Genomic DNA, 26,861 nt, shown 5'->3' with positions numbered 1-26,861 from the left:
ATTTGAAGCTGTGGAAATCTGATCACTCAGAGTAGTAAGAAAAAGACCAAACCTAGAGCTCTGGGGGAAGCCCAGCATTTGAGTAGAAAGAAGAAGAGCCAGCACAGTGAGGAATGACCAGACATGGAGGAGACAGCCTCTAGATGGCCTTTTCCCAAGTGCTCAAGAACCCATTCATTACTTGTCCCAAGAGCAGGTGCTCCACTGAAGCTTTCCTAAGTTGGCGGTGGGGCTCTGAGGGAGAAATAAAGGCTACTTTAAAACACACCCTCAGATTCTCCTGCGTTGATCAGAGTTTAGATCACTGTTTTTCATCTAGTGGATCTCAACCAGTGTGTTTAGAACAGAGAGTAGAATAGAATTGAAAACTTCATAATGCTTTGTGCCTAGTAAGGGTAGGTTACATTGTACTTGTCAGTTAACATGTGTTTTTTTGTATATTTCTGTTTCAGATGTATGTATGTGTGCGTCTGTATAGTTGTTACGATATAATGTGTATATTTCTCACTGTGGGTTATAGAAGAAAAATTTGGAAGCCACTGGTTTAAATGATTCCCTTGTTAAAAAATTTGTAGTTTGACAAATCTTTCCCATACCTAACACGATTTCTCCTGGTCAGCTTCTTTCTGATCCAAATTCTCCTCCTTCTAGCCATGAGTTGATGGCAGCCTTCCCAGTCCTTATCAAGTATCGGGTGGAATGTCTCTGGTGGTATTTTTTTTTAGGGCATGGCTCACTTCCTTCCCCTTTTTGCCAATGAAAAGAAACATGTCTCCACAATGAGCTCAACCCTGCAGGGTTTGCCCTGTAAACCTAGACTTTCCCAAGGCTATGAAAATCCACTCTTCTTAACTGGCTCTGGGACCAGACTCGTTCAACTGGTTTGTTTCCTGTGAGGCCTTTTAATTGCAAAAAAATAACTGTTAAATCTATGAAACTTAGATTGTTTTACTTGGATGAGCCTGTATTTATCGTGGAGAAGTTCTTTAGTTTGTAATTGTTGCCCTTAATGGAAAGATGTTTGTAGAAGGAGGCCTGAAATGTTTTTGTAAACTGTTTCCAGAATCAAAGGGAGTTGAAAGAAAAAGTTTACCTCCTAAAGCATTGATAGTCTTTATTTTGGGGTTAGATTTTGTAATAGATCTCTGGGCTATGTCTTCTTTTAGAGGATTCATTTCTGTGCTATGTGTCTATCAGAATAGGATGTTCAGTATGTGAAGTACGTCTGAGTCCTTTGAGTCATTCACAGCTGGAAAACTCGGACCTCATCTGTGTGATTCAGCTTCACTGATGTACTCATTTTCAAAGTTGAAGTCTATTTGATATTAAGAGAAATTTCGGCTTTTAAGTTTTAGATGACTTTTTAGATAAAGTATTTTTTAAGTATTTGAAAAGTCTATTTTTCATGCTATTTCTAATGAAAAAGTTTCAACCAACAAATGCTTTTGGTGCCTTTTCGTGTATACTGAATTCTACAAAATATACGGGGAAATATGAAAGTTACTAAAGAGGAAGAAAGGATAAGTAGTTAAGTATAGACTGTCATATATGGGCTGTGTGATAATGTGGCATTAGATGAATTATTTAAACTTTCTGTGGCTTGGTTTCTTCATACAAAAGGTGAAGATGGTAATAGTATTTATCACATTGAGGATTAAATGATTAAACACACAAAAAAAATCCAAAAATCGTCCCTGATGCATAGTACATGTTCAATAAAAGTATTATACTGTTATTATGAAGGTGTAGCCTTTTTATAAGTTCATGAACAGCAATGCAGGGGAGTTGGTTAGCAAGTATTTTTTGGGAACTCTGGCACAGTTCCAGATCACGGAAAGACAGATAAAGACATCACATCTCATATCAAATAATGAGATGTATCCACATGTTCTTATAGTAGCTACCCGCCTTTCAGTTTTCTAAGTACTTTCTAAGTAGGGAATCACTTAATTCTTTCAACCATGCTAAATGATTAAGCCATTTGTTGAAGGTTTTAGAGACAGCTAGTGTGTAATGGAGGCAGGCTTTTAATCCATGCAGTGAACTTTCAGGCCAGCTCTTTAATGACTGTTATGGATAAGTCCAAATGTTTGCTGTCTTCAGGTAGCTTACAGTTTGTATAAGGAGGTAGATATATTAGGAATCAAGTAATTCTATTATTAGCAGTAATAGCTACCATTTATTGAATGCTTATAAGAAGCAATAAAGAGCGTAGACTCTGAGACAAATTGCTTGGGTGTAATTCCTGTCTTTGCTGCTTATTACCTATGTGATTTTGGACCACTTACTCCCTCTGTTCCTGTTTACTTATCCATAACGTGTTGTGAGGATTAAATGAGTTAATATATGTAAAGCACTTAAAATAGTGCTTGGCACATAGTGCTATATAAACGTAAGTCATTCCTAATAGGACTACAGTTATGGCCTGTTTTAATCCTCATGCCATTCCTGAGAGGGTTTTTCAGATAAGTAAACTTAGACTTTGGGCAGTGAAATACCTTGTTGAGGTCACCCAGTGGTGGACAGGAAGTGCAAGTACAGTACTTCATTCCTGTTTGCTCCTGAGGCTTGTGTTCTTAACAGTGTATGGTACTGCCTCTCTAGAACGCAACATGAACTAGGACGTGTGCTGTAATACAGACTTAAAGTGCGGTTCAGCTGAGAGCTGATTCTCTGTGACTGAGATGGGTTCTAAAGCTTTAGAGAGTGCTGGGGGCTGGGAGAAAAGGTAAGATTGGGAAGGAACTTCCCCAAAGAGAAAGCCATGGTTTTTGGTAGGTCTCAATGGTATCAAGGACCAGTGTCCTATTTCCATGGAACTCCCCATGAGAGGTGACAGGACACCTGATGGAGTTGCATAGGGTATTAGAGCCTTAAGAACTGTGACCTTGCAAGCTGAGGTGAAGGACACCCTGTGTCCTGGGCTTGGGCTGCAAGTGGACCCACTGAATTGGACATAGAGTTTCAGGGTAGGGTCTGTGTTGGACTGAGCACATTAGCCCTCTTGTTCCTCAGAGAGGAAGACAGATTTACCTAACAGAACTAAGAGTCAGTTTCTCACCCAGTCTCTGGAGTGGGGGCTTAAAGTCTGGTTCAATCTGACATTTCTTATACCCAGAATTATGGAGTAAAATTTTAAGTCCATTTCAGAAATTTAAGTTGGTGTTCAGGGAAGGGAAAGATATGAGTAGGCTGGACTAGGTGAGAGATTCCTAGAGAAGATTGCATTTGAACTTGGCCTTGGCAGATGGAAAGAAAAGTAAAGACAAGGAGGGTTTTCTGTGGGAAGTGTTCAGGACAGTGAAGAGCCTGGGCTTGTAGGAGCTGCAGTAAATCAGTTTGCAAAAGCAGTTTCTGGGTTCTTTATTTTTTTAATTTTAAAATTTAAATTCGATTTAATTAACATACACTGTATTATTAGTTTCAGAGGTAGAATCCAGTGATTCATCAGTTGCATACAACACCCAGTGCTCATCACTTCAAGTGCCCTCCTGACGAAAACAGGGAGCACATCATGGGAGACCCTTAACTATAGGCAACAGACTGAGGGTTGCTGGAGGGGAGGTAGGTGAGGGGATGGGGTGGTTGGGCTCTTCTAAGAAGAGTTCTGAAAACTAGGTGGGGAATCTGAGGTTGTTTTTGAGGATAATAGGGAGTCATTTAGGTATTAGAACTGAAGAATGACATGATGAAATAGATTTTGGGGCAGTTAAGCCCGGAAAAACAATGTGGCTGTATTTTATAGAGGAGAACCTGTGTAGAAGGCTCCTGTAGCAATGCCTGAATGAGGGATCAGGGCTGGAATTAGGGGCAGCAGCAGGCATTTGAAGGAGAGAAAAAAGCCTGAGTAATATTGCCAAGGCAGAAATGGCGGTTAGGGGCTGAACTGAGGCTGCTTGAAGGAGAAGAGAGAAGAGAAGAGAAAGTTCAGAAGCAAATGTCACTCCCAAGATGTCTATCCTCAGAGCCTGTGTAATAAGAGTGATTAGAAATGAGGCAGTTTGAATGTGGAAATTGTTTGGGGGAAATTCGGGGAGAGATGTTCAGTTTTCGATATTTTGCATTTTATCTGACAGTGGCACTCTCTTTCATGTATTTTTTGGCAAAGGTTTAAAGTCTTCACAATGATAAATTTTGGGGATAGAACATAGCACTTAATCATCTTTTTATGTCATAGTTTGTTCTGCCCTTCTATCCAGCTAGGTGTTGGTTTGGCATTTACCACAAAGTTACTATGGGAGAAGATAAATGAAGAGCTAAGTTCTCTTTTGTGGGGGTGTGGCAGATGCGTTAGATGCATACTGAGTGTAACTGATAAATGTGTTTTCAGTGTAAAGACCCAGCTGAATACAGACTCAGGCTAAACATGCACTCTTCCTAGTATAGTTGTAAACTGTCATTAAAATAAAATTTATTAAATGCTGACATTTTTAATTGGGAAAAGTGAATTTATAATCCATAATACCAAGAACTTTGTAATCTATGCTTCCCAAGACACTTACCTCCAACAGTGATTGGTTTCTTAGAACTATAATGTTTCAGGAGAATTTGGAGTTAATAACAACCGTGAATAGAAGACAGATAACAGTTTTCAACTGTTCTTAAGCTTAGTAATAGCAGTGTAGGAGGAAGGGGGCAAAAATGCTAAAATGTAAGCAGCTTCCTTAATATGACTGAATAGTATAAATATAATGTCACTTATTAGAAAAACAGGAATTATGTTAATAATACACATTCCACCAGAGTATTTGTACAATGGGAGTTGTCATATAGGAAAATGGATCTAACAAATTGTGCTCAAGATTGTGGTAAGAGTATGTTTTCAGAAAAAGTTAAGGAGATTATTCCTTTTGTGTATGGAAAATGATTGCTATATTGAATGAAAAGGCAGATTATAAAACAATGGGTGGTAATATCCCATTTCTATAAAAATGGTCTTTAAATGTAGAAGAAAAATGACTTACTAGTGTATGTGTATTGAAATTTAATGGTTGTTTAGGTGGTGAGTTTGAGTGACTTCTTTCTTTAGGATTCTTGTATTTTTTGCATTTTTAATATAAAACGAACATACTAACTTTCATAACCAGAAAATAATTATTTAGAAAAAGAGGCTAGCATTTCTAGGCTAGGAAGTAGGGAAACTGAATCGTTCTACTTTTAGTGGCTTTATAATTTTTAGCTATGTGATTCTCATTTTTTTAAAAGATTTTATTTGAGAGAGTGTGTGCACGAGAGAGGGGGAGAGAATGAGAGAGAACGCAGGCAGGGGCAGGGGGAGAGGGAGAAGCAGGCTCCCACTGAGCAGAGAGCCGGACGTGGACGTGGGGCTCGATCTCAGGGCCCTGGGATCATGACCTGAACTGAATGAAGGCAAGTGCTTAACCGACTGAGCCACCCAGGCGTCCCTGATTCAATCCTCATTTTAAACAGTTTTCTTTAATATTATAAATGGTTCTGTGTTAGAAATGTGGTAGAATATTCCATTGTATCAATTCTTTAAGTTGTTTTTGTAACTACTTTTCGTACCTTTTTAGAAGGCTGGTAGAAAAATATGTAGTGTAAACCAATAAAGTGAACAATAACTTTTGATATTTTTGAAATCTTACGATAAAATCATACTGTGCAATAGAATAAGTTTTTTGCCCTCATATTGGAGTCCAGAGGTTTGTAATCTTTTTTGTAACACAGTGCCTCTGGATTAAAGCTACAAACCTTCCCAGAGGTACACATTAACTTTTGCCTGTAATCTCAAGGAGTGTTAAAAACAGGGCTGAGTTCTTCTCAAATGACCTCATAACTGAGGAACAAGATTTCGGTTACAGTTATTCCATTTCCCATAAATGTCATGCACTGTTCAGTCTCATCAAAGGAACAGTTAAGAGCAGCTCTGTGTGTGTGTGTGTGTGTGTGTGTGTGTGTTTTGCGGGGTTGGTTCACGTGTTGCCAGCCCTTTGATCCAGTGGACAACTGATGCCTTGTGCATGTGGCATCCACTTCTTTCTTTTTATCTGCCTCAGCATCCTACCAGCTGAATTAGGAAACAAAACAAAAACTCATAGCTATTCTAAAGGAGTCTGAGAAATGTTGATGAGAGGAAGGACCCATGGAAAAGAGGAATGTACAGTTAAAATTTTAGATTTTGGGACACAAGCTAGATTTTAGGTCAGCTGTGCTGAGAAGTGTGTGTTTGTGCATGTGTGTGTTGGGGTTTGGAAGTAGGGTAGTGAGCACTTGGGCTGTTTATAGACCATTCCATTTGTGTATGTCCAAGCATTGGAAGGGCTGTTGAGAAATTGCTTCAGTGCTTAGAATTCTGTATTGTGAGATGTCTTTTAGTTGGAGACAGTGGAAAACCTTACCAAACTGGCTTGTGCAGAAAAGAGAATCTTATAAATCAACTGTCCATGAGTGATGCTGGCATTAGCAAAACTCTGTGGATGGCCTGTTTAATGTGATCGGGACCTAGTTTCTCGTTCTTTGTGCGCTGCTGCCTGAAGTGTCAGCTTCATTGTTCATATATCATCTTAAGGTTAGCTTGACGCTGTGTCCCAAGGTTGTGGTCAGCAGCTGTTGGGACCGTGTGCTTCCTTATTCATGTAGAACAGAAAAGGGAGTGTGTCCTTGTCTCAGAATTTCTAGCAAAAGTCCTCAGATTCATTCTGACTTAACTGACTTTGGTCAATGCCCACGTCTGAAATAGTCACTTGTGATGAAGGGAATCCATTAGGTTTTCCATCCCTGAAGCTGGGAGCAGTCAGCTTTCCCTGAACCACAGCGATCCTCAAATGACCGATGGATACCGAGAAGACAACCAATGGGATGGACGCTGGCAGACCTCCACTACTGAGTGCCCCCATGAGGGGTTGGGTTTAAACTCAGCCACTTTGGAAAATCTGAGTGGAGCAACGGGAGGGTCTTGTGTTGTTTCCACCCTCCTGTAAATTGAAGCGGGGTGGGGGGTGGGGGGATCATAGTTTTATGGAAAAGACCAAATACAGAGGTCTCTTTTTTATTCTATTTAAAGTGACAATTTTCTGCACACTCTTAGAAAACCAATGCAAATATTTCTGATTGGGGAGGGAGTTCGGGAAGAGCAGATTTCTCCTCCCCAGGTTGAAATGTACCAGCAGAACCATTCTATAACACGAGCCAGGCCACCGGGCTGAGCACATCTTATATATTAGCCATGGGAATGTTTAAAACAATACCGTATGTAGGTATTTTTCTAATTTTCTGGATAAGGGCTTATTCTTCACCTTTACACCATTTGTAAACAGAAGAGCTGGGTTTTAAACTCAGGTTTTCTGATTCTGAAGTCCATCTTGTTCCCTGAGCAAGTGTTGGATGTAGCTGTGTCTGTCTGTACCCACCTCCTGTTGAAATCCTGGCTCTGCCCCGCTTATGAAAGTGATGATCCATACTCTACCCATACCCAACTAGGGCCCTCGTGGGACCAGAACAGACCTCGTTCTGTGCCGAAGTTTTCTCCACTGTGTCATCCTGTGTCAGTTGGGGATCTATGCCATATTGTATGTGCTCCTTCTGAAAACAGGGCTTTAGCTTCTGTCAGCCCCTCTTATTTCTCTAGAGGTCAGAGTGGGACTAGAGACAAATGTCTTTCTTCTCTGCTTCCCATTTTCTCCACTTGACCTTGAAAATGCCAGTTAAAATGGAGTATATAAACATCTTATTTTAAAACCTATATATTCTTTTACTATTTTTTTTTTCTTGATGTAAAAGCCCCTTTCTTTGAGTGGAGGACACAAACTGGAGTTCTGTGAAGTCTTATATAATTAAAACCTTAATGCATGCCTGCGGGTTCTGTTTCATTTTTAAAAAACTAGATATGTGAAATGCTGGATGTTTAAAGATATTTTTCCTAATCTAGTGTTGTCTTGCCCACACCTTTTTTTTTTTTTTTTTTATCTTGGCCTCATGGAATCTTTCCAAAGCAGTTAACCTACTTTTCCTAGCAATAATAACTCCTTGGTTCACACTTTATTTCATCAGGACGTGTACTTTTAAATTAAATTACGTAATTCGAGTAACAGATACAATTGCCACAAAAGGGGTTTGGGAACAAATGTCACTGCTTCTTGGTGCCTTCCTCCTCAGCTGTGGGAGCAGCCGTGCACCCATAAGCTGTGAGTTCTGTGCCCCTCGTGACCTGCAGCAGGTGGGTGGGTAGTCTGTCTGCTTCACAGGAGTGAGGAGCCCTGAATCTAGTGAATCCAGCTAGCTGCAGGCTGGTTACTAGTGTCTGCTGTATGAACTGCATCCCTCTCCTCACTCAACCCCAAGAGAGGCCTCATGTAAACTTGTTCTTGGGAAGTGAAGGGACTGCTTTAGGGCTTGCCCTGGTTTGTTAGACATGCGTAGGCCAGCACCCCAAAAGTAGACCAGATGAGAAACATTCACAGCCTTCGAAACATTCAGCACGGAAGTACAGAACTTGTTTTTTACCCCTCTGGGTGAACAGGACCATCCTGCCTGTTTTCATGTATAAACTGGTTGATTTATGTCCCTGAATCATAGGATCAGAGAGAAACATGGCTTCTGTTTCCTCACCTGTAAAAGCTGCCTTTCTGGAGGCTGGGTCAAGCCAGAACTTAAAATTTAACTTTTGGTGCCACCAAGTGGTTGGTTTTGAGTTAACCACTCCCATGGAGAAGGATGGTTTGACAAACGACTGAAAAAAACCCAAAAACAAATTGGGGTGAATCGGCAGAGCACATAGGATTTTTAGGACAATGAAGCTACTCTGTATGCTACTGTAATGGTGGACCAATGTCATGAAATTTTCCGAACCCAGAGAATGTGCAACACCAAGAGTGAAGCCTAATGTAAACCCCGGACTTTAGGTAATGATGTGTCAGTGTAGGTCTGTTGATTGTAACAAATGTACTCCTGTGATGGTGGATGGTGATGACGGGGGAAGCCGTACATATGTCGGGGCAGAAGTTATATGGGAAATCTGTCTTTCAGTTTTGCTGTGAACTTACAATTGCTTTAAAAAAATCTTATTTAAAAAAAAAAAAAACTTCCATTCTACATTTTCCCTTCTAGCTACTGGTATTGCAAGTAAGAGCAAGGTAAGATAGAGATATCATCTAGGGAGGTTGGCTGACTTCTCCAGCATTGATGACAATCCCTTGATAAAGTTCCCACATTCCAGAGGCTGCATCCTAAGCTTTGTAAATCTCAGAAACCTTTTATTTTTTCACTATCTCCGGAGTTGTTCAATTTTCCAGGGTTATATCATGCTCACTAAACGTTCAAGAGACTTGTTAAGTCAGAATGCTAGTGTAGTACTTTACAATTAGAAATGTATGTGTAGTGGGAGACCAAAACACAGGTGTTAGCTGAGCAGTTCATTCTCTGCCCTGTAGGAAATTTATATGGGAAGACAGATTATACTGAGTAGGTTGCTTGGCGAATACGTGGTGGTGGTGGTGGTGGTGGTGGTGGTACGGTAGCGGGAGTGGGGGGGTGTAAGGTTGTTTATCTTGAAGGTTAGTATCATTGAGCTGATACTGCCTTTTTTTTTTTTTTCAAGATTTTATTTGAGAGAAAGAGAGTGTGAGTGTGTGCCGTGCAAGAGCAGGGGGAGGGAGAAGCAGGCTTCCTGCCAAGCAGTGAGCCCAATGCAGGTCTTCATCCCAGGACCCTGGGATCATGACCTGAGCCAAAGGTGAGACTTAACCGACTGAGCCACTCAGGTGCCCCAAGCTGAGACTATCTTAAGCACCTAAGGTCTATATGTGACTCAGCTGGGAATACGTTGCTTGGCAGTGCTGATGGCAGACTGACCTCATCTTTTTCTTTGGGCACTCTTTTGGAAACTATGCTGAACATCTTGCTTCCATTAACTCATTCTTCCCTCAGGGCACAGTATGACTGGCAGGGCACATGCTGTAGGCTTGCCAATAAAGCCCTGGTCTCTGGAGAATCTGTCTGGTCCCCATGATTAACTTCAGCATCATCAGCCACCGTTTGTAGGTTTTTGCTTGGGAGAACCGGTCTCTTTATTGCATGATAATTTTTAATAATTTCATTCTGAGAGGAAGTCTTGTTTTATGTTTTGGTGATTGTGTCCCCCAATGCAGGTTGAAATTCATATGTAAAATCCTTAGTCATTTCGGAGTAGATTCCTAATAGCAAAACAGTACTTGCTGACGGCAGGGATTATTCTAGGTTCTAAGTCAGTTAAAATGCATTTCTGCGGCTCACTCGATGTCTGTCTTCAGAGCTTTGTACAGACCTCACTACCTACTTGCATATACCTGTGGTTCCTCATTGGAGCTCCATTATCTCCAGTTCTTGGTATGTTCTCTCCCTGCCCCCATTATTGTCCCTTGTCCCAAACTGCTGCCACATAGAGTCCTCAGTCGGGAGTACTTGGGGGGATATTTACAAAGTTATAAATTGGTAGCCTGTGACTAGAATTGGAGCCACAGATCTTTTACTTTTGCCAATCTGTTGTTTTTAAAAGCTTGACTTACTTGACAAAACATAAAAATGAGGAGATTCGTAGAGAACCCTGAGTATCCAGTTTCTTTGCATACAGGTTGCTTCAGTTACGCAGGACCTACATTTCCAAAGGGCAGTAAGTTATTGGAGTGGCCTAGAGAGGACATGAACCTTGGAGTTATCCTCAGGCCCCACCCTATCGTTTCACTCATTTATGTTACTACTTGGTCTTGGGGAAGGGGTGACTCTTGGCAACTCTAGGAAAAACAAAAGAAAAATGAAACACAACAAGCCTAAGGAAAGCAGTGGTTTTCCATGGAGGATTTTTTTTTTTTTTTTTTTTTTTTTTTTTTTTTTTTTTTTTTTTTTTTTTTTTTTTTTTTTTGCTTCCTGTTCTTTTGCCTGCCTTCTGAGGGGAATTCCTTCCTAACTGGTTCTTAGCCTCTATAGAATCCTGCTTCTCTCAGTACGACACTTCTGAATATATCCTCTGTGGTTGCAAGAGGGGTCGTGTTGGAATGTCACTGGGGAAAGCATACAGACTTTGGGGTCATAAGACCTGGATTCAAATCCCAGGTTTGCTCCTTACTGAGTTCAGTTTCCTTTTCTGTAAAACGAGGGCTGTAACTTATCTCATGGGTTGATACGAGTATTAAATGGGGTTTTGGATATAGAGCATCATGCAGAAGGCAGGTACTCAAACAGTAGCACCTCCATCTCTCTCCTATCAAGACAGGACTTTTCCTTCTTCGTGACCTTAATGAAGTCCGGCTGAACTTCTGCCCCTGCTCTCCTGTTACTTACACCCCTTTAGTCTTATAATAAAGCTAACTTTTATTTTTTATTCCTTATAACTTCCAGTCTTTCCCAACCATACATTTCAAATAGTTCCTTTTCTTTTTGTAGCCAGACTGTGTGTAGAATATAAGAATAATAATGGTAGGTTAATTTATTTTGAGGAAATTCTATAAGATGGTATATCTTCTGTCAGATCTCTAATTTTGTATATTGTTTTATGATAGAAACTACATTTGCTTTTATAGCAATCTGTTGAAATTCTGAGTATACACACCTTTCTCCCTCCATTGTATGTTTATAGAAGTAGAGCCAAGGTCAAATGCTGGAAAGTCATCAACAGAAAAAATTTGTACTGGAAGAGAGACACTTCGCCTGAGAGCAAAGGGTCCTGCCACCATGGAAGACATGGTAGGTTATGTTTATTTAATTCCCATTCTGCTTGGAAATGTGTTTATTAGAGCTGGAAATAAAGATAAAGCCACAAAGTTAAACAAAATACCATATACTCTAATTAAAGCATGGACTTTAATTCACTGCCTACTTTAAGAATTTGAAAATTATTGAAAGCATCTAAAAAAGAAATGTAGAAAAATAAGTACAAGAGAAGAAATTGTGATCTATAGCTGTCTTTAGCTATCTGCAGACAATGTTTGCTAGGATCTGTAGACATCTGGACTGGCTCAAAAACTTAACCAAAGTTGTCTGAGAACCAAGAGTAAGTCTCAGAATCATCTGTAGTAGCAGGCACACTTAAGGTTTTGATAATGAAAGGTTATATTCATGTTCCATGTCCCTTCTATTAGCAAATAGACCAGAATCCAGCAACTCCTCACTTCTGCCCTCATCACTCTGGCCCAAGGCACCTACATCTTGTCCTAAATATTGCAGTCACCTTGTGTTCAGTCTTCTTTCCCTCTGTGCTCAACACCAACAGCCAGAATTAAAAACACAAATGGTTACTTTTCTGTTCCTAACTCTCTAGGGGTTTCCCATGCCACTCAGGATAAAAGCTAAAGTCCTCAGAGTGACCAACATGATCGGACTCTGCATTTCTTCTCTGATCTCATTTCCCACCACTCTCCTCCTGGCTCTAGCTGCTTCAGCCACATGGGTCTCCTTGTTGTCCCCAAATACTCCAGATGCATCATAACTATTGCTGTTCCCTCTCCCTGAATGCCTTGCCCATTTAGGGGTAGGGCTCTACTGATTTCTTCAGGTTTCTGTCCACATATCACCTTCTCTAAAAGGCCGCCTTTGATTATCTTGCATAACGAGCAATTCCTGCCACCCCTCCCCCTGCCCAATCTTCCTTGCCCTTAATTTTCTTTAAAGCACTAAGCACAATAGGACACATTGTATCTTTGTTTCTTGTCTGTTTAGTTCCTTTGCTCACATGTCTTGTTCACTGCCTTCACCCCAGCGCCTAGAATAGTACCTGACACATCAAAGGAGTTCACATCTTTGCTGATTTAATTAATAAATAATGCATTTAAATTTGAGAAGAGTAGAGTTTTGCTAATTGACTTGGTCAGTGTTTGAGGGACAAACACCAAAAGGGGAAGAGAGAGATGGAGGGAGGAAAGGTGGAAGGAGAGAACAGCAGGGGTTAAGGGAGACAGGGTAAGGACTCAAGGTGACAAGTGGTGGTCTGCTCACCCAGTGAAGTTGTCCTGTATGTGGGGGTGAGGGGGGTTTCAGGCATGCATCTGAGGCTAGGGAGCTCCTGCAGGCAGAGGGTACAAGTGCCAGACCTGGCTAGTTATGTGTCCATATTGTCCTAGGATTCCCCATGTTTTTGAAGAGCAGAAGAGTAAGGCGAACAGTGAGGAGGCCATTTTCACAGAGTGGGATCCCAGAGGTTGTTGGGTGACGATGTCCAGGGTCAGTCATGGCGGTGGTTTGTTGGAGCAGACACTCAAGGAACCGTGAGGCCAAGGTTGTGCTTTTGAGTGTTTGAGTCACCCAGGATGTTGTCAGTTGGGGGGAATCCTGAGGAAGACTCTGAGTTGGTACCTGGGTACTGGGTAGTGAATGAAAGGATTGGCATGGAGGCAAATGCCAAGGAAGAGACCTGGGAGGGCCAGAAGCCTTTTGCAAATGAGATATGATGAGGTATGTGGAAAAACTCAGGGCAATGACATCTGGCCATCCTGAGTCTCTACTTTCCCGGTGTCCTGCATACTCTTAGGCATATTGCTGCGGGCCAGTAGGTGTTCATTGCATGACTGAACAAACCTGAGTAGAAGAAAGGAATCTGGAAGAGAATGGAAGAACAGTGCAAGGGAGCTGGCAGGGGGAGCCAGGAGAATGCCCACTGCTTTCCAGTCCAGGTTGGGAGGAACAAAGGACAGATCTTAAAACTACTTATAATGGAGGCAGAGGCAGTGGGAAAACTCCATGTTGCTTCAGGAGGAAGGTCATTGAGTAGTTAACATAATTGATATGTGTTGAGTACCTGCTATGTGTAAGGTGCTGGGATGAGAAAGAGCAGCTGAAGATCTATCTGGGGAGGTAGGAAAGATTTATTTGAAGATAAACATCTAAAACTCCATTCCTATTGCATAGCCTGTTTCATTAAATAGGGTAATTGAAAGTAGCTTGTAATAAAAGGAAAAAGCTAGTTTGGTACTCATAAATTTGTTGCAAATGACTTATCATCTAAAGAATTTATAAATATGAAACAAGTCACCTCCTTATAACCTAGCACAAATTCTGAAAACTGTGGAAGAATTCCACCTGCATACCTCATAAATTATTCAGTATGTGTTTCTTGAGACAGGCACAGTCCGGGTGCTAGTGATATAAAGATGAATAAAGACCTTGTTCTCCTTTAAGGGGAGAGAGGTGTTGAAAGAAGCTATTGAAAACCAGGGAATAGTTTTAATGTCATAGAGGAGGGCTGATCAGCTGCTGTCAGGGATGGGGAGAGAGAGAGAGAGATGGGGGGGAAATTCCATCCTGAAGAAATGATTGAGTTGGTTAAAGGTGGGGAGGAGAATGTCTAGGCCTGAAACAGTGATGGGCTTTGGGGGACGTTGTGAGCATCCATGGGATTGGAGTGTGGAGTGCTGGAGGGTCTTGTGGGGGTTGAGGAGGCCTGGGTCAGAATGTGAAAGATCTGTGGAAATGGGGGAGCCATTTAAGAATTGTGAGAGGAGCAACATGGTCCATTTTGCATTTTAGAAAAATCCCTTGGTTCTAGTGGATAGATTGTTGAGCAGGGTAGATTTGGGGGGATGAACATTGCAGGCAGGGAAAAAAATTTAGAAAACTTCTGCAAATACCAAAAAAGCTGAACCCAGGCAGTCAGAATGCGAGTGGAGAAGAGGTGATGAGATCAAGAGCTATTTAGGAGGTAAAATGGTAATATATTGATGTCTGATTGTGTATGGGAATTACTGATATTTGTTATGAAAACCTACAGTATGGCTGGTTGGATACAAAGGTGGACATCAAGTTCCTTTGCATAGCCTGTTGCTTTACATAACACGTTCAAAATATACCATAAAGAAGGCAAGAGTGGTATATTGTACCTGTTACTGTTTTTAAGGCTTAGTTCATATAAATAAAAACATGAGAAAGTTGTAATATCCTCAAGGAAATAAAAATTGACATTTGTAATAAAATGCATATTTCTAATAAGTTTGGAGAACACAAAGCAGCATATCTATAACAGTATTAAAAGTACTATGAATTTCTTACAATCTAATCTTGAATTCTATATTTGCACTGATAGTTGGTTATTTCACATCTTTGGGTAATTTCTTTTTCTTCTAGGAAGCCATTTAGAACCAAGTATTGAAGTAAACTGAATGTAGAACCAGACTTTGCCAACATTAAACCAAGATTTTCAAAGAATAATAAAATGCATCCAATCATGCTTTTCACTGAAACCTTTAATAATAGTTTTAGGAAGAACAAAATATTTTGATACCATTAATACACAAAAATTACTTAAAAATGTTTGTTGAGGTGCCTGGATGGCTCAGTCGGTTGAGCATCTGACTCTTGATTTCAGCTCTGGTCATGATCTCAGAGTCGTGAGATTGAGCCCTTCGTTGGGCTCCATGCTCAGTGAGGAGTCTGCTTGTCCCTTTACCTCCCCCTCAGATCCTCTGCCTGCTCTCTCTCTTTCAAATAAATAAAATCTTAACAATAACAAAATGATTGTTTCATCATTTCATCCTTATAACATTTCTATTTTTTGTGTATTTTTATAATGTACACAATATATTAATATAGTAATGTGTATAATTTATGAAAGACACATTCTATTAAAAAAAATGTTTAAAGAAAGGGTGGCCAACTCTTGATCTCAGGGTTGTGAGTTTGAGCCCCACGTTGGGCATAGAGCTTACTTCAAAAAGTAAAATACAATAAAATGTTATTAAAATTAAAAAGAATCATTAAAGAAGACCATTTACCTGATACAAACAAACTTTATTCGTGAAGTGGACAGTCTCAGAGAATTGCAAAATGGGGTAGAAAGCAAGAAGCGTTGATAGGATAAAGAATAAAGAACAAGTAAGAGAAAAATAGAAAACATTTGACCGGCTGGGGCCACATAGTCATTCTTTGTTTGGGGTGAGAAGTCCCAGAGCTGGCTTGTGTTTGGAGATCGGCTGACTGGATTATACTGTGTTTCTGATTAAGCAGAGTATTTACAGGGACAGGAAAGTTAGATAACATGACACCTTGGGCAGGGCAGCTCCGTCTTGGACCTAGAAAATTATTTCAACAATACAATAAAATTAAATAAAAAGTAAGAGTATGTGTTCAGAAATGTTTGGCTCATTGCACTACTGGGTATTTACCCCAAAGATACAGACGTAGTGAAGAGAAGGGCCATATGCACCCCAATGTTCATAGCAGCAATGTCCACAATAGCTAAATCGTGGAAGGAGCCGAGATGCCCTTCAACAGATGACTGAATTAAGAAGTTGTGGTCCATATATACAATGGAATATTACTCAGCTATCAGAAAGAACGAGTTCTCAACATTTGCTACAACATGGACGGCACTGGAGGAGATAATGCTAAGTGAAATAAGTCAAGCAGAGAAAGACAACTATCATATGATTTCTCTCATCTATGGAACATAAGAACTAGGATGATCGGTAGGGGAAGAAAGGGATAAAGTAAGTGGGGGTAATCAGAAGGGGGAATGAAACATGAGAGACTATGAACTATGAGAAACAAACTGAGGACTTCAGAGGGGAGGGGGGTGGGGGAATGGGATAGGCTGGTGATGGGTGGTAAGGAGGGCACGTATTGCATGGTGCACTGGGTGTTATACACAACTAATGAATCATCGAGCCTTACATCGGAAACCGGGGATGTACTGTATGGTGACTAACATAATATAATAAAAAAATCATTAAAAAAAAAAAATGTTTGGCTCACCTTGGGGTGAGCCATTAAAAGGTTTGGAGACCCTTCATCTGCAAGATGAAGGCCAAAGCCCTTTTTATGGCACACAAGACCCCTTAAGATCTAGTCCTGTCTGGCTATACTCTTTATCAGACTCTGTGACCTCACATAGATGTTGTGTATTAATTGCAATACTTTTTAAGACTTTATTTTTAAGTAATCTCTACACCCAATGTGGGGCTTGAACTCACAGCCCTGAGATCAAGAGTCACATGCTCCACTGACTGAGCCAGCGAGGTGCCCCTGTTGCATCCTTCTGTTTGCAGTGTGCCCTTTCCTGCTTATCTTCCGCCAGTGTATCTTTGAAAACAGTTTTGAAGTCATCTTCTTTCTCAAGTCTACTGTGACTCTTAAGCGATTACTCAAAGGTAATTTAACCTTTGCCTGTGATGCCTCTTATTGCCTTTAATTTTTTTTCCTTATTATTACATAGTTATGTATTTTCACAGTTTTGTCTCCCCTTCTAGATTGCTAGCTACTTGGAGACTCTGTTCTGGTGTTTCTTCTTTGAATCCATAATACTTAACACTGACACCTAAAATAAGTACTTACCGTATTGATTTGTATCGAATCACAGACACATTGTAGATCTATTTCCATCCGAAAGAGCTGATGTACACAACCGTGAACTGGCTCCACATCAGATTTTCCTTTATCCTTAGCCTTAACTTTCAAGAGATTTCATGTAAAAATAATATCTTATTTCTCTTTTCTTTGATAAAGCCCTCTGAGACCAAAACAAAAGCAATTGGAAAGATTGATGATCTTCTTGAATTATACATGGGAATTCAAGATATTGATTTAGGTAAGATTATATTATAAGTCTTACATTTCTTAGTTGAATTTAGTGCTTCTTTATGTTTTGCTTGCATTTATACTCAATGATACTTTTCAAGGTAAAAACTATTTGTAAAGTGCTGAGAAAAACATAATGAAAGTAAGGATATAAAACATAATAATGAAAAGACCTGGCCCTTACCGTTTACTAGCTGCAAGCCAAGTCAGCTTTTCTAAACTTCAGTTTTTAATCTACAAACTATAAACTATAATAATAATCTTCCTTCATGAGCTTGTTTTGTGGATTTAAAAATTGTATGTGAACAAATTTTATAAAGACATAACGAATGTATTTGATACATCAGATCTGCATTGATTAAATTATATGTTATGACACTGTATGCACGTAAAGGATTACTGAGACCCTGTGAGCAATGAATCAAACAGGAAGAAGAGGACACACCTGGTGTGTGACTGATCAGGGCCGTTGAGCTGGGCATTTCTTATGTCATCATTAGGATGTCAGGGTCTTGATTTATCAATTGCAAATAACAAAACAATAACAAACTGAATCCCAACTAACTTAAAGGATAAAAGAAAGGAAATATTTTGGTTCTTATAACTGAAAACTTCAGAGGTAGATCCTGGCTAGATCCGCAGTTCCCATGCTATCATCAGGATGTGGTTTCTCTGCTTTGCATTTAGGCTGCGTTTTAGGCCCCCATGGTGTCCCCTGGCAGCTTCAGGCCCTCCTTTGTGGAGTCAGAATGATGGCCACAGCTCCGTCCTCTACACCTTACTGTCAAGCATGGTGGGAAAGAGGGAGGGCGTTTTCCAAGTCATTCAAACAAAATGCTTGGGATTGACTCTGACTGGTCTGATTGGCTCACTGAGGCGGGGGTGGGGGGGGTGGGGGTGGGGGGGATGGTGAGGTCTGGGTTGTATGCTCTACCTCTGGAGCTGAGAGGGACTGAAATACTAGGGCTGAGCTGGTGAAAAGTCCTGGCCTCTCCCATGTAGAAGCCAGAAAAAAGTGCCCTTGAGAAGGGCAGAGGGATGCTGGGTGGCTAAAGAGTAACTGTGCCCTGCAGTGGTGGGGTTTGTGTCTGCATCCAGCCGTGTGTGTGCAGAGTGTGTTTGTGTGGATCAGGTACTTAATACATTTGTTGAAGCCAAAGACTGGGACTGTTTCGTTTCCCTGCTACCAGGTGTCAGTAAAGTATTACTCGAGCTCAGGTAGAGTATTCGAAACTCATTATTCCTTTTCTACTTCCACTTTTTTCTTATAGAGTCTGTGCTTATGTTTATGTTTTTCTTGCCTTTCTGAACTTTTATTTTTTTTAAAGATTTTATTTATTTATTTGACAGAGAGAGAGAGAGACAGCCAGCGAGAGAGGGAACACAAGCAGGGGGAGTGGGAGAGGAAGAAGCAGGCTCATAGCAGAGGAGCCTGATGTGGGGCTCGATCCCATAGCTCCGGGATCACGCCCTGAGCCGAAGGCAGGTACTTAACCGCTGTGCCACCCAGGCACCTCTGAACTTTTAAAATAAAATTTCTGTGTTGGATATGCAGATGCTGTCTGTAACTGAAGAAATACTAATACTCTTTTTTCTCGTTCCTTGATTCAAAATATAAAATTCGCATGTAAGAGATACTTGCTCCACACAGACAAGAAGTTAAATTATGCTATAGAAAGCCAGTGTCTTAAAACTTTTCTGCATAAAACTTTTCCTTAACCCTTTTGTGTTTGAAAAGACGCAGAGATTTGCATAAGTGAGATGGGCCTATGAAAATTATGCAAATGAAAGCAAAGGTCATTTATGAATGGCAGTGGTCTTAAATGCAGATTAGACAGTTTGGTTAGAAAAATAATATACATATCTCTATTTAGTTGAGAAGTTTTCAGATAGTATAACTGAATATTATAAGATTCAGAAACTAGCATATCAATGCTAGATCTTGATGAACTCAGATTTAGGAGAACCACACTTTTCAAAGGGGAGAATTGAAAGCAGTCTTTAGAACTTAATTGTGGGTATAGTCCTTACAGTTAATTAAGTGTAAATTTGGAATAAATAGTTTTGTTTTTTGTTATTAAATATATACCAGTATACGTGGAAGAACGAGACGGGGGAGTAATTCTAAGTGAATTAAGGAGAAGTTCTTTAAGAATCCATTTCTTTCACTCTGACAAATTCAGGGCACTAAACATTCCTCACAAATTCCTTGTAAATTAACTCGTAGTCCCATTGTAAAGTTAATCATCTGTAGCAAATTCCTCCAATGTCATAGAAAGTCATTATCATTATACATGATTAGCAATGTGATCAGTCATCGAGGGTGGTAAAGTTTAAGGAGAATAATTATTTGAAGAATGTCAACCATTGTTAAATTAGGAATTTCTGTCTTTATTCAGATCTGATTAGCATGAAATACAAATCACAAATGTGACACTGATTCAACAGACAAGTGAATATATTTGCTTGTCTTTATTCTCAGTGTTCTTAGCTTCAGAAATATTAAGTCTTAAGGCAAATTGCAGTGACGTCATGTTATTCCGGAGTTGTTAATATATATTACATAAAAACGTGAAAAAGGTAATATGGCAGTAAAATGACTAAAACCAAAACACTATCTTCATAAAGCTTTGGGATGTATTTACCACTTGAAAATGGAAAATAACTGAAATGAGTTTAGGAAGTAACCCTACAGGTGACAGTGCTTTATTTGGTTGTAAAGTTAAGGTGTGAACTATGACTTTTCAACTGACCCAATGCCAACATGTGTTGCCTTGGAATGTTATCCATGAGGGGAAAAATGTATTCTGGAAGATTTTGAGTCCTCTGTCATTTTGTAGGACATTGACCTAACTTAATGAAAAAGTTGTATCCTGTAAGTTCCCTCATGGATATTTAAGGCAACTGTGTTAATGATGTAAAGAACTATAACATGTCCTGATAATACCAGTTTAGGAGTTTGGAGATCATCCTAGCCGTGTCAGAATTTTAGAATTTCTAATTTATTAAGAGATCCAGAAATGTGTAGAAAAGAAATTTGAATGATAGATTCTAAGTAATTTTTTCTTATAAAATCTTTTTTAGCTCCTTAAAAAAAATACAATAATGGTGTTTTAATAGAGACAATTACATTTCTTCTTAGGATGATTTTCTTTCTTCCGTGAATTCAAAACCGTGAGTGTAGAAAGTCATCATTTTCAGATTAAGCCAATGATTTTGGAAATACATTTTCATTTACAAAATACCATATTCAACATTGGTCGTGTTTTTGATGTTTGACTCCTGTCTTAGTTCCTTGAAATGGATTATTTATGAAAAGTCTTAGGGAAATAAGTGCCAAAGACCTCCCTTAGAAGGAGATACAACTACAGACTTAATGGTTACCGATGTTTAGGACTACTCTTTATTTAATCCTGCTGTGTGTCATTTTATAGATTCGAAAACCGATTCAGAGACGTTTGGTAACTTGCCCAAAGTCAGCTAATAAATTAAGAGCTGAGATTCAATTCTGGGGTTTTAATGCCAAGATTTTTCATCTGCAGGAGTATGTTATGTTTAAAAGTTCTGTTTAAGTATCTGAAAACGTAGTAGGAAATAGAGATTGACCTATATCACCAAAATAAGTTTGTTGTTAATAAATGTAAAAGTTGTTCAGTTGTGGTAATGATATAAAGATATTTTCAAATTGGCCAGTAGAGGTCAGCACTTAGCTGCTATATGTGGTATAACAATTCTTTCAGTGGATTTTTTTTTTTTTTTTTTTTTGCCATATTGCATTTGGATGTTAAATATTATTTCAGTGTATTGCAGATCCATTGTAGGTGAAAACTATTTTAGTAGCTGTCATATTAATGTGATATAGCTTAATAAATAGTGCTTCATTTTGCTAAAAGCTTAATTTTGGTTTTCTATTAAATCGAAGATATAGTCTTTAATCAAAAAGGATAAAATTATACCAGCTTACTTCTCCTTTAAGAATGTTCAAAATATGTGTTTATACTTTATTCATTAGCAAAACTTGGTACATGTTTTAGTGTGTGCTCCATTCTTAATTTCTTTGAAAATTCTTTGAAAATATAGCAAATTACTTTTTTAAAAAAGATTTATGGAACACTGTTACATATAGTATTTGTAACACCATAATGAAGCTGCCTAATTGGTATTTTTGTTACTTTTACCAGACCAGGAGTTCCTTGAGGGCAGATACTGTTCTGCTTTTAATCTCAGCTCCTACTACAGTACTTCTCCTAGAGTAAATATTTGGTAAATGTTTGTTGACTGACTGTGTGTTGAGATGCACAAAAATAGTGAATTCACAGGAAGTATGAGTCCTAACTTCCTAAGTTTGAAGTGTTAGCCCTTGGACAAATTATTAAAGTTCAAACCTTAATTTCCGCTTCTTTTTAAAAGGGGTTTAATAAAAACCTTAAAGGATTGCCAACACATTAAATTAAATAATATATATAAAGTTCCTGTTACATCATAAATAATTCCAGCTATTATTAATTTTAGCAGTGATCACTAATAATTATTACTAGTTATAATGGTAGTGGTAGTAGAGGTAGGACTGTATATCTGGAGGTCTGACCAACTCTGGGACTGTTGTTTAGTGTGGAAGTTTTACTTTTCTGCTGTGCCAGCATGAGTGCATGAGTGAGATTATACAGTTTGGATTGTGAGGTTATGGTATGGGCATCATTTTTCTCATTTTGTAACTAAGGAACCCAAGCCAGAGATTGCAAGTCAGAGTAGGCAAGGTCCAGAACATATCATTCCTGGGCTCCGTGCACTAGACAATGCTGCTGAGCTTCCCGAGGTACCAAACATCCATGTACCAAGTTATTTCTTCTAGTCAAGTAGGTATGTGTGTATGTGTGAGGGAGAGATTGGCTGACTCATTGTCCATTAGTGAACATCTGATTCTGGTCACTGTGTCCCTCCAGCATTTAAGAGCATCATTCATCTGCACTGTTAGTTTTTACTTCTGAATGATCTGTAGATTTTCTTATATCTTCTGTGTGCATCTTATTTTTTCTCCCGCTAGATTCTATGTCACCCACATGTTAGTATAATCTTTAGGTAACTGTCTCTATAAATGCTATCTGTGGAGTCTATGAGGAATATTTAAAATGTTAGACTTAGCAAAATTCTGAACTCGAGTCCTGCTTTTGCAATACTTACCTTTAAGTTTTGCTTACTCTTCTTTCACAGCCTTGCTGCAGGACCAGACCTCTCTGGCTTTTGCTTTCTCCAATGCATGTTAACTGTGATTTAAGTATAATTACAAAGCCGCCTCCTGTGCCTATGCATCTACCAGCCTGTTCAGTGCATAAGACACTGAACTTGTTCCTAGGGGCATAAAAGACTCAGGCTATTCAAGATGTGTTGGGAGTTTTTTCTTTTTTTTTTTTTTTTTTTTTTTTTTTTTTTTTTTAAGATTTTATTTATTTGAGAGAGAGCACACAAGTGGGGACAGAGGGAAAGGGAGAAGCAGACTTCCCCCTGAGCAGGGAGCCCGATGCAGGGCTCGATCCCAGGACCCTGAGATCACAACCTGAGCTGAAGGCAGACGCTTAACCGACTGAGCCACCCAGGCACCCCTATTTATTATTTTAGAGAACAAGTGTAGGGTGGGGAGGGGTAGAGGGAGAGAGAGAATCTCAAGCAGACTCCCTATGGAGCATGGAGCCTGTCTCAAGAACTTGATCCCATGACCCTGAGATCATGACTTGAGCCGAAATCAAAAGTCAGATGCTGAACCGACTGAGCCACCCAGGCACCCCTAGGATGTGGACATTTTTAAGGATTTTGATAGTACTGTTGTCAAATTGTTTTTCAAAAGCTAAGTTTATGAAGTCAATGAGCCTGTGTGTATCTGAATGTTTGCTTCACTGTATCCTGGCTAGCATTGGCAGGCCATTTAAAAAATATATATAAAAGGCGTAATAAACTTGGACAAAACCTTTTGGCTGGAGCTGAAGCTGAAGGCCTCCTTCCTCTTGGAAGTGTTTATTTCTGGATTGACAGTAAATGCCGAAGCTTTTGGGTCAGGGCTGAGGGCTAAGGCCTGAGGCAAGGTAAGAGAGAGAGGGATAAGGATGAGAAAGAATCAATTCCTCCTCACTCGTAACTGCTTTTTAAAAGTATTTTTGAAGCAATCTTAAACATTGAGAAAGGTTGTAAGTACAGTACAAAGACTTTTTTCCCTCTTGATCATGGGAATAAATTAACTTTGTAAATAAATGAATTTATTGCCCCCGAATACTTTAGTGCATATTTCCTGTGAACAAATATATTCTCCTAGTTAACCATGATATAACCAGGAATTATGAAATTAACATTGATACATTACTATCCTCTATTATTCATGCTGTGTTTCACTAAATATCTTAATATCCATTATAACAGTAGAGCATGTTCAAAGTCATGTGTTACTTTTATTTATGTCAATTTAGAATAGTTTCCCACTCTTGATTTTAATGACCTTGATGCTTTTGGAGGGTATAAGCTGTTATTTTATAGAATGTTCCTCAATTCTGGTTTGTCTGATTTTTTTTTTTTTTTCGGAATTACATTTAGGTTATACCTCTGGCAAAATATCAAATGTGATGCTGTATTCTTTTCAATTACATCTTATCAGGAGGCATAGGATTTGATTTGCTCTATTTCTGATGACGTTCATGTTGATGACTTAAAGTGGTATTTGTTTAACTTTCTCCACTATAAAGTTATTCTCTCTGTAATAAGTATCTGGTGTAGAGATATTTTGAAGCTATGTTAATATCCTATTCCTCATGATCCTACCTTCTTTCCTTCCGTCCATTTGTCAGTCATTTCTTTGGGCCACATCTCCTCCTTTTCCTTTAGCCTGTGTTAGTACACAACTGTTTGAGACAAGGCACAGTTCTAAAATGCTCTTAAGAGCCCTAGGGGATTTTAGCTGAAAGACCAGACCTCCTGGTTCATTGAGAGAAATCCTACAATTGTTGATTTGTTCAACCTTAACCTGGGGGGAAAGGAGATGCTGAGCTTTGCTGTTTCTTTTTTACCTGGAGGTTCTTCACCCAAGTCCTAAATCTCATCCACACTGTCTCTTTCCAGTTGCTGGTGCTTATAAGGGGCTGAGAAAAAAAAGCTGAGTCTCATGGGCTCCCAGCCAGTTGGGGCAGGTCCCATGGGAATGTATACTCCTGAAGATGCTGGTTCCCCAGACATAGGAACTGGGGCTCAGCAGTTTACTAGAAAAACAGAACAAGGGCACCACTTTCACTTTCTACCTCAAACTAGAAAGGGGCTCAGGAAAAGTTACCTTGATTCCACGAGTAGACTGATAGCTTCTTCTTCTCCCTAGCTTGATTTTCCCATTGCAAACTGTTATCCTTTGTCTTTGTTCTTTGGAGGAGCAGGGAGTACTAGGTTCCATCATAGTTGGGAATGGGGTACTGGTAGAGGGGTCAGAAAGAGCTAGTGACTGTGGGCAGGTAGAAGAGGGATGATGTACTCTGACTTTCCTGGCAGAGTTAGCCACAGGGTTTCCTCTCTGGAGCTCTTGTTCCACCCAGAGGAACACCAGTAGTTCTTGACTGTTGGGCTCCAAGGTGGAGGAGAGCCTGGGGTGGTAAGACTAGGTGCAGTGGACAGACTGTTTAAAAATGTGTTTGCTACCTGGATAGATGATAGTATGTTACTGTTATAACTTGTACTAGAAATAGGTCTATGCATGTTACATTTAGAAAGTAATTTTCCCTGGTGCCATTTTTCTCAGTTCTCTGATGCTGTCTCACATATCATTAATTTTTAAAAATTGTTTTTGATAGCTACCACAATGTTTGAAGCTGGAAAGGACAAAGGTAATCCAGATGAATTTGCTGTGGCACTTGACGAAACTCTTGGAGACTTTGCGTTCCCAGATGAATTTGTCTTTGATGTTTGGGGAGTCATTGGTGATGCGAAACGAAAATGATGATGACGTGGATGATCCATCTCTGGAGAAATGAACCATTCTTTTAAAAAAAATCCATAAGATCTGTTTTTAGACACTGTTACAGACTCTGGTTTGGTCTTATGTGTATGGAATACTTCTTTGAAATATAATTTTGGTTTCTGGGTACCTTTTAATGTGGTTGCAGATGTGGTATGCTTAAAATAAATCACCTAAAATATCATTTTTAATATTCATTCAAGAGTCTCTTGAAAGTAAGTTTTAGGGAGTATTTCTAGAGAGAGGATTTTGTTCCCCATTAACATCTGTGTTTTCTTTTCCACATGTAAGTAGCTGATTGCAATAGCTTTGTAGCTCATTTTTAAAATCTTAATGCAGTGAAACTAGGATTAGAGTATGATTTGTCTCCAAGCATCTTCATTTTGTTATACTACCTGATCTGGGTATGTTCAGGAAGTGAAGTGTGAATTATGCCCTCTATGGGTCTAGAAAGCATTGTTTTTTTTTAATCCACCGAGTAAGGGGAGGAAGATTCCTATAGCCTCTTGACGTCTATGGCCTACTTTCTTTGTGAAACAAGGATTGATTGACTTATTTTTGGGCTTCTTTGTAATTGCTCCTTTTTAAAAACTTGTTAAAATCTATTATACTGTGTATGTGTTTGCTTATGTGGAATGGTGGAAAAGGCAGATAGGGTAGAAACACTTAAATTTGATTTTTTTTAAGCAGTTCTTAAACCATTCTTTTTTCCATTCATACCCACTTTTATGTTACCCTTTATAAGCACTCCAGGGAAGGTTTTTATAGTCTTTGTAGAACTTTTCTTTTGAAAGATATTTGCTCAGAAAATAACTATGTTTGAGAACATTTTTTTTTTTTTTTGGGTGAAAGAGCAACGTTTTTAAGCCCCCTAAACTTTAGAGGAGATACTATCAGAAATCGATTTCCCCCAGTGGAAATGAAGGAGGACGGGAGGAATTGAGAAAATGTATTAGTCTATTATTTTTGAGTTCTAACATACTTTCTCTAAAACCTTATATTATTGGGAAAATTGAGGGCAAATGACTGTCTTATCACTCTTATTTGACATTTTATGGATGTCAGAGAATGGAAATGAATGGTTTCAACGTAGATCATTTAATAAGGCAGAGCATGGTGTGACCAAGCATTCTTGTCAAGTGTTAGATGAAAAATGCTGTGTGCTGCCATGGTAATCAGGAATAATAACCCGCGAGGGCGGTGTTCCAGGAAATCAGAAGTAGTTCCCTTTTCATGCTGAGTTAATGCTTTGGTAACTGTTGTTTTCTGGTGCGGCTTTACTTTTCCTGACCTCCACTCCTTTCACACAAGTGTAATGCTTTGAAGCAGATACTCTTTGTCTCATTAATCTGAGACCTGTACAGAAGCCCTGTTTTAGTCATTAATG

At 39.3% G+C, this 26,861-nt stretch overlaps 1 protein-coding gene across 3 annotated transcripts in view; it reads left to right on the top strand.

Annotated features, from left to right (window-relative positions):
* Positions 1–25,594, top strand: part of GIPC2 (GIPC PDZ domain containing family member 2) — a 72,814-nt gene extending 47,220 nt beyond the window's left edge. Inside the window, exons 4-7 of one of the 3 annotated variants that reach the window (XM_040627110.1) lie at positions 57–74; positions 11,599–11,676; positions 17,422–17,503; positions 25,311–25,594. In XM_040627110.1, coding sequence (XP_040483044.1) covers positions 57–74; positions 11,599–11,676; positions 17,422–17,503; positions 25,311–25,456 — 324 coding nt within the window. In that variant the 3' untranslated portion in view covers positions 25,457–25,594. Of the gene's footprint in view, positions 1–56; positions 75–11,569; positions 11,677–17,421; positions 17,504–25,310 lie in introns of all 3 variants that reach the window. The other 2 variants (XM_040627109.1, XM_040627108.1) reach the window with 2 other exon arrangements.
* Positions 25,595–26,861: the final 1,267 nt, after the last annotated feature.

This window comes from Ursus maritimus, unplaced genomic scaffold, assembly GCF_017311325.1.
Source record: "Ursus maritimus isolate PB19 unplaced genomic scaffold, ASM1731132v1 scaffold_12, whole genome shotgun sequence".
In the NCBI taxonomy this organism is placed as follows: Eukaryota; Metazoa; Chordata; class Mammalia; order Carnivora; family Ursidae; genus Ursus; species Ursus maritimus.
This window is presented reverse-complemented; position numbering and strand designations above follow the sequence as displayed.